Here is a 16,028-nt window from a genome sequence, read left to right on the forward strand (position 1 = left end):
GGATTTCTTCTGTTCTGGTTTCCCTGTCCATCTCTGAGGTGTGTTTGGATCTGTGGGTGTGCCAGTCTTCCTTGTCCTTTCTCACTCCTATCTTGATCTTGATAACTTAACTGGCCTGCTGGAGGTGGGATATAGGGGGGCAAGGAGGCTGGGCTGCCTGGGAAGTCTAGGCTTTAACTGTTTGGTGCCCAGTTCTCCTTCTTAACAGCCTAAACCCAGCGTTGTCCATATGTCCCCTATGGAGTTCAAAGAAAAGGACTTAACCAGGTAAGACACAAGTCTCCTTTTTCTCAAGACTAGCTACAGTCTTAAGTCAGTCTCATAATTACAATACCCCGGGTGAAATGGAACTGATATCGACTTAGGCTGGCTTGTCCAAAAAACAGCCCTATTTTCATCAGGATCAGTAATATATTCTTCTAAATGCAATTTTGAGTCTAACTTTAACAAACAAACCTCGGATCTGACGCGACCAAGCCAGGCAAGTGGTTAAATAGTGTCCATTACATACTAGTGTTACCTTCTTATTTGATTTATTTATAAAACAAAAGTAAGTGTGACCCTGGTGAACTATTATTGGTATTCAGCCATAGATGGAAGCTGGCGCTCTTGTAGTTTAGTCATGATAAATGTTAAACAAATGTGCCAACTTTGTAAGATAACTAGTCCGTATATCTTGTTCAACATTTAAAAAAAAAAAAAAAAATAATAGATATATATATATATATATATATATATATCTATCTATCTATCTCTAATTTGCAATTTTTGATATATGCAGTATTTATATAAAATGCAGCTTTGTAAATCAGAGTATTTTGTCTAAAGCTGGCCACCGACATAGCGATGTGCTCAAGATGAGCCGATGTGTACATTTTCCCTTGAAACTCTCCCTGGCAGCTCAGCACACAATCTGCACACAATTTGGTGTCCAATCTTCAAACGATCTCTCCTGCATCCAGACTTCACAGTGCATCGGGTCCTAGATTGTCAGATCTGCCCTACTGCACGGCAGATCTTAAGATGTGATGTGCGACCACTGGGGACGCGCATTGCATTGTGATCGTGAGTGTGGACTCACGAATTACTCTCAATTTGGCCATATTTTAAACGATCTGTCGTTCCAATGTGTCGGAATCGGCCAGATCGGGTAAAATATCACTGTGTGTGGCCAGCATCACTCCATAACCTTCAGTTGCATTGCCACCATACATAATAATAATTATTATCCTTTATTTATATGGTGCCACAAGGGTTCCGCAGCGCCTCACAAAGTACATTAACAAATGAGTAAACTTTTAAAACAGCGACTTACAGTACAAGACAATACAGAATAAGAACATGGTTTATAAACATTGCTGCAGCGATCATAACACTCAAAAAAGCAGTAGGGCGTCAGCTACCAAGTGTTAAGTGCCCTTGTGGAGAGTTTTGAGTAGATGATCTTATGAGTGAGGGAAGGAAAAGCACATAAGGAAAGAGGGCCCTGCTCGTGAAAACTTACATTCTATAGGGGGTGAAACAGACAGGGGTGACACAGATATGGGTAGACAGTGAGGAAGAAGCATGTAAGCAGCAGGTTAGGAGATACATGAGATACTTACTGTAGAAAAGCTTTAATGAGAACACATTTAATGGAACCGATCTACCTCCAAGTATCTGGCTATATATATTATATTATATTGCTAGTAGATCCAAATCCGTTCAACCTGTCCCTGACGACTGGTCTGATGTCTAGCGAAATAATTCCTTGAGGAAGAAATTTAATCCCGGACTCCTAATTTAGTGAATGGAGGAAGGATTGACATTTTTGAGCATACAGCAACCTGTGTAAATACAGCTATGGGTTGAAACTGAAATCCAGTTCATGCTGGTTATGCAATTTCTGCTGCATCTCCCCATGGTATATACAGTACTTAAGCCCTCCAGTTTAGAAGCTCCACTTGGGCATCTGATTTCGGTCATCTGTTTGGAATTTTTGCTTTCCACCTGGAACTGAAAAGTAATTAGACTTTTACTCCGCAGTCCTGGCCTTGGAACTGGTCCCCTTTTCTGGCATTGCAGCAGGGATACAGCAGTACAATAACATAGGCATGGTATTACATAAAGGTAGAAGCAGTGCTGGTATACAACGGTATGGTATACCGGCACTTCAAGTACTTAGCTGCCCACCGGAAGATCTGGAGAGGCATATGGAGAAGGCGCCGCTGCTACCTTCTCCATATGCTGGGTGCCCGCTAAGATTTTATTACCAGTGGGTGCCTGGCAGCACCCTCCCTGCAGCCAGAGGCTGGAGCTATCTTCTGTGCTCCACCTTCAGGCTCCCACAGTGGGTGTTGGGAGATGACGTCACTCCATCACTGCAGAGTGCGAGGAGCTGTCGGGCGGCGGCGGGCGCAGGAGCGGGGCTTCAAGTATGTATGGTTTGTGTGTGTGTTTGTATGTCATTATATAAGGAGCACTACTAGTGTGGGCATTGTATAGGGGGCACTTCTACTGTGGGCAATGTATAGGGGCACCACTACTGTAAGCATTGAATAGGGGGCACTACTACTGTGGTAAATGTATAAGGGGCACTACTGCAAGGGGCAATGTATAGGGGGCACTAATACTACAGGTAATGAATAAGGGGCACTACTACTGTGGGCATTGCATACGGGGCACTACTATTGTGTGGCATAATGTGTAGAAGGGATATCACGGTGTGGTACACTACACTGTTTAAAAAAGGGGTGTGTCTTAAGGGCATGCCCCCTTTGAGTGGCCACACCCATTTTTCTGGTGCACTTTGACCACTTGATAGAAGATTGTAAATGGCTTACAGATGGGACCTCATACATCTAGCCACCTTGCGCTTTAAACAGTCCTAGTTGCGCAATGCTGTGGCGTGAATCGTAGTGCTGAGCGTCTTTTGTATGACTTTTTACCTTCAAATGCGTCTTATTCGAACAGCAATGCAAATAGCGCAAGCAGCTTATGCTAATTAAAATAATATGTAACATGCCTGCGTTGTGTGACGCGACTTGTAGCGCACGGAGGATACATGTATTTGGACACATCTTCTACTTGAAAAATTGTTTACATATACCGCAACCCCCCATGCATGTGCAGAGTTATAATGGTAATTAAGATGAGTATTTATTGCTGAAGGTTTTGCAGAAATACAAAGTAGCCACGCTAAGAAAGGACAGACGCTGCAAATTTTAAACCACAAACCCCCCCCCCACACACACACACAGAGGGCTACATGTCCCTAGTAGTAATAAGGGTTTTCACATTATCTACCATGGTCCCAGTAACTGGTCTTGGATTACTGCTGAAAAATGTCCTCCTACAATCACAAAAGACAGACACCACTAGTTTAAGCTGTGATCCTAATTACTGTACATTTAGTAATGATCAGGTGGGATGTTGGAAAGCTGGACAGCCTGCTATTCCTTCACCTCTAGTGCATAAATGGGGGAATTCAATGCTGCACGATGAGCTGCTGACCATGGTCTCTGTAGCATAAAAAAATGTAAAACTTTTAATTCTGGCAGCCCAGTGCCAAAACACTTTTCTCAGACACTTAATTTTATCTGAGGCGCGGTTACTGAGTTGGTTCAGCTCTGTTTAGTCGCTAACACCTAAATGCGAATATCCTGAGCCAGCCCCAACAACCTCATGAAACCAGTGTCCCCAAAAATGAAGAAAGAAAATGACTGATACATTTGTGCAGTCAGTTGTTATAGTTTTTGTTCTTTTGTAAGCATTGTTAAAGATTGAGGAGTGATAATGGAAGTGGGAGTTGGTATAGGTTTAAATCCCTTTCCTGGGTCAATCATTTTGTCTAGAACCACTCACTCTCCTTTTCAGTCAGATACTTCTTAGTACACACTGCTACAAATCACAGCTAATAAACATATAAAACCACTGTAAAATGCACACACAATGAACTGATATATTATGAACTAGTGGGCTTAAAAAATGTTAAGTATGAAAATTATCCATGGTGTCTCTAGTGTCATATTTGCTACTTTTTACCATTCTTTTTTTTTTTCTTTAGGTGAGTTTAAAAAAGAATGTGAGCAGTTCGTTGAAGAAACCTTTAGACAAGTGCAACAAGACAGGGTCTGTAAAGAAAGAGAAGGTCACGAAAAAAGACGAAGGTACAATGTCTTTGTCCAAAACCTTTTTTCTGTCAATCTGTACAACAGTTAAGAACTAGAAGAGTTCCTCATTGCAGTGCACTGCTGAGACTACTTTTTCCTTAGGTTTTATTTTTGTCTATATTAAAATGTAATCTTTATTGATTATATCTTAAAATAATTCACAATATGGGAATCTATTGGAGGTGAAATTTGTTAATTTTTAGAAAAGAATTAGATGTGTTTAAAAAATCAAATTAGTGTTTCAAAATAGTTTCAAAATACTTTTTAAAATAGTTTTTAGTGCACCTGCTGATTTTTAGGGCACAATCCTATTAACTCGCCCCCGCACAAGCGCGGGTGAGTTGCGGTTGCAGCGGCATATAAACAGCATCAGAATTTGCGTGCCTCGCAGCCTTATCTCGTCCCAGGTTTGTAATTTTTGTACACAGCCCTATGGGACTGGGAACACATATATAGCGGTACCATAAGTGCCACACTTACTCGCCTCCGCAAACAAAATGTGGATAAGTGTATTGAGCCCTTAGTATATAGTATATTTGAAATGATAATTTAAAAAAAAAAAAGTTTGCTCCTCTTGGAAGAAACCAGACAATGCTGTAATTTTAATTTTTAAGAAACTAAGCCTGAATCTTTTGTTCAGAATCTAATATAGGACCTGATGTAAGTAGGAAATACAGTGCCTTGCAAAAGTGTTTACATCCCTTTGCATTTTTCATGTTTTGTTGCCTCACAACCTGGAATTAAAATCGATTGTTTGAAGGTGTGCATCATTTCAGAACATGCCTACAACTGTGAAGTTGTTGGGTTTATTATATTGTGAATCAAACAACATTTAGGACAACATAACAGAAAACTTCAGCGTGCATAACTATTCACCCCCCTAAAGTCAGTACTTTGTCGAGCCACCTTTTGCGGCAATTAGAGCAGCAAGTCTCTTTGGTCTCTCTGAGCTTGCCACATCTTGCCCCTGGGATTTTTGCCCATTACTCAAGGCAATCTGTTCCAGCTCCTTCATGTTGGATGGTTTCCGCTTGTGAACAGCAATCTTCAAGTCTGACCGCAGATTCTCAATTTGATTGAGATCTGGTTTTGGACTAGGCCATTCCAACACATTTAAATGTTTCCCCTTAATCCACTTGTGTGTTGCTTTATCAGTATGCTTCGGGTCATTGTCCTGCTGGTAGGTGAACCTCCGTCCCAGTCTCAAATCACAGGCAGACTGAAACGGGTTTTGTTCAAGAATATCCCTGTATTTAGCACCATCCATCTTTCCCTCGACTCAAATCAGTTTCCCAGTCCCTGCTGCTGAAAAACATCCCCACAGCATGATGCTGCCACCACCATATTTCACTGTGGGGATGGTGTTCTTGGGGTGATGAGATGTGTTGGGTTTACGCCAGATATAGCGTTTTCCTTGGTGGCCGAAAAGTTCAATTTTAGTCTCATCTGACCAGAGCACCTTCCTCCATACATTTGGGGAGTCGCCCACTTGCCTTTTGGCAAACTCAAATTGTCTTATTTTTATCACTAAGTAATTGCTTTTTTCTGGCCACTCTTCCGTAAAGCCCAGCTCTATGGAGCGTCCGAGCTTATTGTAGTCACATGCACAGATACAGCAGTCTCTGCTGTGGAACTCTGCAGCTCCTTCAGGGTTTCCTTTTGGGCTCTGTGCTGCCTCTGATTAATACCCTCCTTGCACGGTCTGTGAGTTTTGGTGGGCGGCCCTCTCTTGGCAGGTTTGTTGTGGTACCATGTTCTTTCCATGTGATGATGATGGATTTGATGGTGCTCCGGGGGATCATCAAAGATTTGGATATTTTTTTTATAACCCATCCCAGAATTGTACTTCTCAACAACTTTGTCCCTGACTTGTTTGGAGAGATCCTTGGCCTTCATTGTGTGATGCCCCTTACTTAGGGGCATTGCGGCCTCTGGGGCCTTTCAGAATAGGTGTGTTTATACTGACAGATCATGTGACACTTAGATGTCACACAGGTGGACTTAATTTCACTAATTACGTGACTTCTGAAGGTAATTGGTAAGCACCAGAACTTTTGAGGGGCTTCATAGCAAAGGGGGTGATTACATATGCACATGCCAATTTTCAGAATTTTAGTTACAAAGATTCTTTTTTAAATATATTTTTCTCATTTCACTTCACCAAATTAGACTATTTTGTGCAGATCCATCACATAAAATTCAGATTAAAAAAATAAATAAATTACAGGTTGTAATGTAACAAAAAGGTAAAAAGCCAAGGGATGTGAATACTTTTGCAAGGCACTGTACCTTCTTTACACATGAGATGTACACCTTCCAAACTTTATGGTAGGTTGTTTTTTTTTTTAAACCAAATCTGGTTTCTAGGTTTTGTAGCATGGTCTCCCTCATGCAGTCAGAAAAACCTTTTAGATAAAAATCAACCCAAGATAATCTTATAAAAAAAAAATATTGGCTTTACAGATTCTATCTAGCAGAAGACTCCATGATGCAAGTTAAACAATTCTAACAAGTATTAAATGCAAATATTCATACGCATCGATATTCGATAAGTTCAGCAAGACATGGGATCCAGCAGGAAGGATGAAAAGCAGCAAATATGAATGCAACCAATACACTAAAGCAGGGGAGGGCAGTAAGCACCCCCCCCAGCTGTTGTAAAACTCCATGTCCTGGCATACCCTGCTACAGTTTTGTTATCTCTCCATGCTAAACCTGTTGCAGTGCATGCAATTCCCGTGCTGTGCAGTTTATACCTCAGTTTTGCCTCTTTGTCCTCAATATTGCGTCTTCATTCGCTTGTGGTATACTAGGTACATAGAATTAGTGTTTTGGCGTGGCTAAGTAGCAAAAAGTCTATTGCGCTCTAAATTGGGCTATTTGCATGTTTTTGAAGATGGGTGTATGTAAAAGTCTATTGTTCTTTTTTGTGGTTTAACTGCGATCCCATCATGTTGATATCTGGTAGCCCCACTTCTCAACTGTATGAAGTGATATCTCTGCTTGAAGGAAGCATTCTCCGGAGAGTAGAGCTTTCCTATTAAGATTCTCTACCCTTGGGCTGAATAACGCTGTGATCCCTTGAGTTTAGGGGAGCTCTTGCAGCCTTCCTGATGGTTAAAGTATGCTAAAGCTGTGGCATTGTTTGACACTATTCGGAGAGGTTATGTTTTGATAAAATCTTTTAATACGATTGATTCCTTTTGGGACCAAAGTGTGGCACTGAAAAGTCACAACTCACCAGCCCTGAAGATTCACATTTGTTGTGAAAATGTCCAGTCTCAAATGAAGGCATGACCTCTGATGAGGTGGTCAGTCCTGAGAGACTGTTGTTTTTTTTTGTTTTGTTTTTTTTTTTGTTTTTTTACAGTCTGCTGAGGTGGCTGGCTATGTCATGGTGTAATTTCCATATCAAAAGTAACACCATCTGGAAATTAAACCACCTAGCCTAGCTTCCCTAGTACTTGTACACCTAAGCAGGAGACCTACATCTGAGTCAGTAGAGGCCCTATTAGTCTCTGCAATGAGAGACTCTTGTGTTCTTGCAAGAATTCTTTGTTGTATGGCATTGAATAGAAGTCCTAAAAAGATGATCTTCTGAGCAAGAAATAGGCTGGATATTTGCTAGTTGATGTGCCGCCCATGGATGTCAGGGTATGGGCTTGGAGTTTGGATAAGGGTCCTTCCTTGTTTAACAGGTTGTGCAAGTGATGATTCTGTAACACATGTAAAGCTGGGTAAGCACTAGACAACCTCTGTACCCGGCAGATGCGACGGACGACATATCGTGCTGTTCGTAAACACAGCATGATCTGTCGTTCCCCCGCGGCATCCAAATGCATGGGGTTGTCCATCAGATCTTCACATTGAGCACCAGGTACAGCAGATCTGAAGATGCGACGGAAGACTGAAGATGCGACGGAAGGTTCCGATAGGTCAGAAATTGACAAATTGTTTAAAAAACAGTCTAGTGTGTACCCAGCTTAACTTTCAAGAGACTTGTCACTGCCGTCACGTGTTTAATAAAACCTCCTTTTTTTGTTTGTTTAATCAAAGAGAAATTTAATAAGCGGTAAACTCTGTTCAAAGAGGACACCCTTAAAATAATTACTTAATGCTGCAGTAGGCAGCATACTGAACAGAAGTACCCTGCTCCTATGGCCACTGAGAGACAACTAATCCAATTCCGACTAGGGGATATAGAAGGTGAGGTTCAGTGAGCATTTCTGTGCCCACGCTCTTAAAGCCACCTCTATACCTCATGGTTTTAGTTTCCTCCAATGGATGCAAAAGACAAATGCTTGTCTCCCAATTATCAGTAATAACCTTTTTGATAATTAAATAGACTGTAAACTAAAATGTTGAGCAGTTTCTTTTCATTACTGCATGCTTTGTACATGTTTACCACCAATGCATAAAGAGAGCTAAAGAGCATGGCAGACTGTCACATACTATAATAGAGTTGGTAAATAAATATTTTTAGGTTTTCAATGCTTAAATAGAAAAATGAATTTGTTAGAAAATTGGAGAGGCAATAACAGGGATAGGTACATATTTTATCCTAAATTTGCTATTTTAAACAAGTGGTTTTAAGGAAAATATAATCATGCATAGTTGTGTAAACAGATGATATAAGATTGGTAATATCACAAACGCACGCAGTGTTTAGATGGAATTACACACCATTAAGGATGTTCGTAGTATAGTGATAACATTTAGGTCATTTACATTTTAGGATTTTTTACTTCATTCCACAGGCCAGCTTATGCAGATGGAGGAGAAAGGCAAAGGATCTGTGCCTTGGTCTGTTTATGGCATTTACATCCAGGCTGCTGGAGGCCCTTTTGCCTTTTTTATCATTATGGCACTGTTTGTGCTCAATGTTGGAAGCACAGCATTCAGTAATTGGTGGCTCGGCTATTGGATTAAACAAGGCAGCGGGGTAAGTTCCTCCAATAAACAAATAGATTATGTGTTGTAAATTATGTATTATCATTTTATTATTCTTCTGTCTTGTCATAAGGGGGCACAGGGTGTATGCAGCGCTGCACAGAGTTGAACATAAAAACAACACTACATAAATGCAGTACACTGCTGCAAGTTATTGCATAAGTACATAGCATGACAACAGTATTCTACATTATCTCGGGCAGGGGGGGCAAGGATGGGGCAACTTGCTGTAGCTAAAGGAGCAGGCATACACTGATTTTCATGGGGAGGCAGGACAGTATTCAGTGATCCTGTACCTATCCTATGGGTGAGTAACCAGTATTATAGGGGGCCATGGAGACGAAAGATAAGGGAGCGCTGGTGCTATGTATAGTGTAATGGGGAGAACACAAAATTGAGACAAAGTATTACAAGGTAATACTATGTAACATTCATGTTTGTTGTATGACTGACACCACCATCATTATTATAGGTTAAATTGAGTCTTGAATATTTAAAGATATATAGGAAATTTAGAGTCCTCTTACTCGATATGTTGAGAAATTCCACTTAACACAGATGCATAGTGTGTGTCTGCATCTCTAAGTGTATTTGAATTCTCCCTGATATGTCTTTCTATAGAACACGTCTGTGCTATTACACAATGAAACTGTTATCAGTCACAGCATGAAGGACAATCCCCATGTGCAGTACTACACTGGAATTTATGCACTTTCTATGGTGGTTATGCTCATCCTGAAAGCAGTGCGTGGTGTTGTCTTCGTTAAGGTAATTTTTCACTGGTTTGTTTTTGTTTTTTGGACAGGATTGCTGTACTTTGCTGCCTAATGTTGTTCTCTATTCTTCTGCTGTCTTCCAGGGAGTACTACGAGCTTCTTCTAAGCTCCATGATGAGCTTTTCAGGCGTATCCTCCGGAGCCCTATGAAGTTTTTTGACACTACCCCTACGGGCCGTATTCTGAATAGATTTTCCAAAGACATGGATGAGGGTGAGTTTACTTTTATTTCTTCATTGATGGATAATTCTGCCCAACTATTGCTTAGGGCAGTGGTGCTGCAGGGCACTTACGGGCAGGGGCTGGCTGGCAACTTTCAACCTGGGGGGCCAACCACAAACAAGTGGCCCTGGCTTTTCTACCAGTACATTGTGAAACACTCCAGAGCTTGGCCCCGTTAGGATAACGCCATCTCCAGATGGCGTTAATATTAGTAGTCTATGGGCTACTATTTAGCAAATTATTCTGGAGAGGTGTGCTTCGGATCCTTCTCCTTTGGCCCCTGGTGACATATGCGCCGGCCGACAACCGAGCATTCAGTGTTCACTAAGGACTCAGACCAGAGAGCTTCCAGCTCTTCACCAGGCCAGGCTCTTATCTGAGCCCATCTCCATGCAAGAGGATTTTAGTAAATATGCATGAAAATATTAATTTACACATTTCGAATTTGGGTGTAAAATATTTAACACATTGGCATAAAAAATGCGTAATGTGATAAATATGCCCCTAAGTAACAGAAATTTGTGTTTACCTGCCATCCTTAGGTTCAGTTTTGTGGTGTTTAATGTGATTGGTCCCCTGTCCATCTACACCAAATCTGGTTGCAGCCACCAGTCATGTGGTGGGGGGCATAGGCGAAGATGGGGAAGGGTGTACAGACACAGATGGGGAAGGGTGCACAGACACAGATGGGGAAGGGTGTACAGACACAGATGGGGAAGGGTGTACAGACACAGATGGGGAAGGGTGTACAGGCACAGATGGGGAAGGGTGTACAGGCACAGATGGGGAAGGGTGTACAGGCACAGATGGGGAAGGGTGTACAGGCACAGATGGGGAAGGGTGTACAGGCACAGATGGGGAAGGGTGTACAGGCACAGATGGGGAAGGGTGTACAGGCACAGATGGGGAAGGGTGTACAGGCACAGATGGGGAAGTGTGTACAGGCAGTGAGAGACTGCAGGGGAAAGGTGACAGTGGGGGAGACTGCAGTAGAAAAGGAGATTGTGGGGAGACTGCAGTGCAGGGGATAAGGGATCTGTGATAGACTGCAAAGGGAAAGGGACTCTGAGAGAGACTGCAAAGGGAAAGGGACTGTGAGAGAGACTGCAAAGGGAAAGGGACTGTGAGAGAGACTGCAAAGTGAAAGGGACTGTGAGAGACTGCAGGGGAAATGGTGGAAAGTGGGATAGACTGCAGAGGAGAAGTGGACAGTGGGAGAGACTGCAAAGATTAAGCAAACCATGTGAGAGTATGCATGGGGTTAGTAGGAGAAAGACTGCAAGGGATAATGGGCCAGGGGGAGAGACTGCAGGGGCGGAGGGGGCAGTGGTAGAGACTGCAGGGGCGGAGGGGGCAGTGGTAGAGACTGCAGGGGCGGAGGGGGCAGTGGTAGAGACTGCAGGGGAGGAGGGGGCAGTGGTAGAGACTGCAGGGGAGGAGGGGGCAGTGGTAGAGACTGCAGGGGAGGAGGGGGCAGTGGTAGAGACTGCAGGGGAAAGAGGGAGAGAGTGCAGTGGAAAGGGAGTACGTCTGTGATCTGCTTCACAGTTGCAGGAGTCTCCGCCTTCTTCTGTGCTGTGCCAATGGTATAGCAGGAAGGAAGGAGGAGAAGAGATGAAGAGAAGAGAGCTGGGGGCGGGGCTACTGCGGAGCTGAGGAAGGAAAGTTGATCGGCTGGGGGCTGAGTTGGGAACCTGTGTGTGTGAGTGAAGGGATTCTTGGCAGGGCAGGTTCCTCCATGATAATTTGGCCAGCATTTTATAGTCTGGATCATTAGAGCTACCGGAGCCCTTCCATCTGCTTGGACCCTGCAAAGGTGTACCTCCTGCACCCCTTGATGACCCTGTCTGTGTCTGCCAGCCCCTTCTCATGCTATTTACTCTGACGCAGCCTGACACTAACAGCCGGAACCTGCCAGGGACGGATTGGGATTGAAAACCAGCCTGGGAAATTTCCGGAAGCAACCGTAATAGAGGTGTGGTCTGTTGAGGGGGGTGGGATACTCCCTTCCCAGAAGCAAGAGTTTTTTTTCAAAACTGAAACTGCCAATGTTTGTTTTCCTGGAATATGGTATATGTATGGGTTTCTCCATGTAGGGTGTATCAGTGAAACTTGCACCAGTCCTATGCTAGGTGCAGATCATCTGTCTGTTTATGTCCTCCAATGTGAGCGATTCCACGTTTCTGTGCGCAACCTCTTTCAGCGACACACCCGCAACACTCCAATAACACACCCATACTAGATTATATCTGCGTCTGAGTAGCCTACCCCCTGTAACTACCTAGGAACGCCCAACAAATTTATAATTCGCTTCTTCATGTGTGCATCTGAATAAGTACTGCAACTTTGTACGAACACCAATGCAGACGAAAAACCTCACTGAATTTGGGCAGTTGAGTGTAGCAACATTTGCAGTATATTATATGTAATGTTTATATATATATATATATATATATATATATATATATATATTTATATTTCTGCATTGTATGTGACCTATGCTAGTGCTGACTGTCTGTGCTTTCTTCTCTCACCTGTCAGTGTATATCTATCCCTTTTCTTTACAATCTGCCCTAATACAGGTGTACTTAGGGTGGTTCTGAGACCTCACATGTATATACTTGTCAATATTTGTGAGATTTGTCACATACTGTTGCGTGCTGCACATTGCCATATTTTAGGTGGAACTGTGTGTTGCATACGCTGACAATGGGTCCCTGCAGCTAATCATGGCGTTAGTCAGACCAGTATAGCGCTGCTTGATATTTCCACGATGGTGGTTAGTCAGATATGTCTGACCAGGAAATAGAGCATGATACTGCACCCATTTTTGCTATCCTGCAAGACATGTGTTGCAGGTGTGAATACGGAGGATTTGTCTCGGAAAGGGTTATGTATGAGGTGCCGGGCCCCTTACAGGATCCCCCTTGGGCGGTTTGTTTCTCAAGACCCTGGTCTCCATTACGGATCGCCTGACGGCCCCCATAGTTGTAACCCACTTGGGGTTGCTTCAACGTGCTACCCTTCCCTCTCAGGGTATCTCGCAGTTCTTGCGGTTTGCCCCTGTGACAGACTGCCGCTCTCTACTGGGGTTTTTCAAATTCCCTCAGGTATCGCAAAAGTCTCATTTCCCTTGCAGGGATTACCACAGCAGCCACCCTGGGTGGATGTCGTTTCTACAAAACACAAAATGGCATAATAAACGCCCTGTGGTTGCTTCCCAGTCTGCCTACTGTCTAACACAGATCGTCAGCCAAGGGTGCACTGGATGATGTATCTGGCTCCTTCACACGAAGGGGAGCCTAAATTAAGTATTTTTATCCCTGCTTTGGTGCTGGTGGTCATGTCCATCCTAGTTATAGAAGATGTTGAATTTGCACCTAAATCAAATCACCCTTGATTTAAGCATTAAAGTGGCTTCGGCTGTTTTCCCCCTCTCTGACCAGCGGGTGGATCACATGGCGGGGGTCTGACAATTGCCAGATAAGAGGTATCACAAGAGCTTTTGGCCTCATGTTTCCCATTCCCTGAGGGTCATTGCAAGTAGGAATCACCTCCTGGGGTGGATTCTCATGTTACTCGTCTGATTAAGAGCGCTACTACGCCACCCATCCTTGCCCGGACGGATTCTACGGATTCGTAGGTGGTAACTTTGCCTGAAATCAATGTACTAGCTTTCAGGGGCTGTTGCCCGTACAACCATGGCTATCGCATGGGTGGCTAAAGCTTATTGGGTGCTGGGCTGCTGCATTTGTAGTGCTTTTTCCCTCAAAAACTTTGGGGGATCAGATGCCTTTTGTTGCTCACATTTAAAATGCAGTTTCATATGTTTGAGTAACAACATTGGATGCCAGTCTCTTAACCTTCAGGGTTTCGGCTGTGACTGTATCCGCCGCCATACTCTATGGCTGCGCTCATGGACGGCAGAGGTGGACTCCAAGATAGGCATTAAAATGTATACCCTATATTGGGGAGATCTTGTTTGGTCCTGAGCTTGACAAGATTGTACCAACGTTGGCAGTATCACTCGGCCAATTTCCGCCTTCAGCTACTCCCATTACAAGGCCTCAAACTAAATCTGTTGAGTCTTTTTCTCCACAGGGACAGCCCAAAGGCCAGTCTTTTCCTAGGATGTCGGCCTCCACGAGGGCCGCCATACCCGGTACCGGGCAGACCTGGACATCCAGACGCCCTGCTTCTAAACCTGAGGATAAACCTTCAGCCTGACGGTACAGGTCTTTATCTGGGGGATCTCAGAGTGAGATACCGACTTTTTCAGTTCGTCCAGTGCTGGTGTCGAGTCACCACGGATGCTTGGGTAAGAGTTGAAGTCTCTCACGGGTATGCCCTCTCATTGCTCAGACGGCCTCCCCACATGTTTTGCTACACAGGCCCTTCTTCAGACTCGAAAAAGGCCTTTCAAATCCAGAAAGCTATACAGTCCTTGCGCTGAGCAGGGGTAATTATGCCAGCCCCGCTATCTCAGCGAGGGACTGGTTATTCTACTTTCCTTCTGGGGCAGAGGCCGAATGGTCCTCATTGGCCTTTCCTCCATCTCAAATCCCTGAACCAATTCCTAAAGGTGCCTAGGCTCAGGAGGGAACCCCTACGCTCCATCATCCGAGCTATGGAACCTGGGGACTTTATGGTATCGCTGGATATTCAGGACGCGTACCTATAGAGCCCTCTCATCAGTGTTAGCTCAGGTTTGCTGTGCCACAGCAACACTTCTAATTTTCGTGCTCTGTCCTTTGGACTGTCCACAGCCCCACCAGGGTTTATCAGATTTATGGCTTTTATGACAGCCCACCTGTTCAGAGTATCAGACTGTTCCTGTATCTGGACGGCCTCCTGCTCTTAGCAGGATCCCCAAGGTACTTTAAAGCCAATTCCAGTTAACCATTGCTTTCCTTCACAAGCACGAATATTTAATCAACTGGGTAAAAGTCCTCCTTGAATCCCTCACAGGGTATGATTCATCTGGGAGCCCTGCTGGATTCCCAGAATCGGAGAATCCTTCTGACGTCAGATAAGATCAACTACGAGTGCGCAGGTGCCTCCACAGTCGATTAGTGTCATTACACTCTGTAATGCGGGTTCTGGAATCCAGGGCGTCTACCTTCGGGAGGGTGGAATATGTCCAGTTCCATTACAGACCTTTGCAAAACTGATCCTCTCACTGTTCAGACGATGATGCTCTCTCCGGTGGTGCGTCTGTCTCTATCTGGGTGGCTATGGCCATCTCATCTAGGGTAATCCTTACTACGGATGCCAGTCTCTGAGGCGCGGTGACCGGTCCGCACACCTTTCGGGGCAGTTGGACATCTGTCGATTCCGCCCTGCCAATGAACTTATTGGAACTTCAGGCTGTCTTGGGCCCTCGCTCTGGCCTAACACATACTTCACGGTAAACCTGTAAAGGTTCAGTCCAACATTGTCACAACAGTGGCTTACATCTAGGAGACACTCGTAGTTGGGCAGCAATGACGGAAGTGTCACACATTCTGACACAGACCATGGGTCTCCTCCCGGCCATCTCTGCAGTGTTCATTCCGGGAGTTCTCCATTGGGAAGCGGACTTCCTCAGCCGTCACGATATGCATTCAGGGGACTAGTCTTTTCTCCAAGAGAGGTTTCAACTAGCAGAGGGGGCCTCCCAGAGGTGGTCCTCATGGCCTCCTGACTCTATCACACACTGCCGGTGTTAGGGTCCAGAACTAGAGTTACTGAAGCAACCTTCGGCGACGCGTTGTCAGTGACGTGGGCCTTCAAATTTATGTACCTGTTTTCTCCGGTCTCCCTTCTTCCTTGAGTTCTTCGGAAGTTCAATCAAGACGGAGGTACTGTCCTGCTGGTGGCTCCGATTGACCCAGTCGTCACTGGTACTAAGATTTTCGGAGACTCTCCATCGACACTCCGTTCCTGCTGC

The 16,028-nt window shown here is 44.2% G+C and overlaps 1 protein-coding gene across 2 annotated transcripts in view; it reads left to right on the forward strand.

Moving 5' to 3' along the window:
- ABCC5 (ATP binding cassette subfamily C member 5) overlaps positions 1–16,028 on the forward strand; it is a 127,637-nt gene that overhangs the window by 87,095 nt on the left and 24,514 nt on the right. For both annotated transcript variants that reach the window (XM_088479730.1, XM_088479731.1), the window contains 4 exons: positions 4,046–4,148; positions 8,909–9,093; positions 9,723–9,869; positions 9,961–10,090. In XM_088479730.1, coding sequence (XP_088335856.1) covers positions 4,046–4,148; positions 8,909–9,093; positions 9,723–9,869; positions 9,961–10,090 — 565 coding nt within the window. The remainder of the gene's footprint in view (positions 1–4,045; positions 4,149–8,908; positions 9,094–9,722; positions 9,870–9,960; positions 10,091–16,028) is intronic.

Source organism: Taudactylus pleione, unplaced genomic scaffold (genome assembly GCF_031769625.1).
Source record: "Taudactylus pleione unplaced genomic scaffold, aTauple2 ptg000244l, whole genome shotgun sequence".
Lineage (NCBI taxonomy): Eukaryota > Metazoa > Chordata > Amphibia > Anura > Myobatrachidae > Taudactylus > Taudactylus pleione.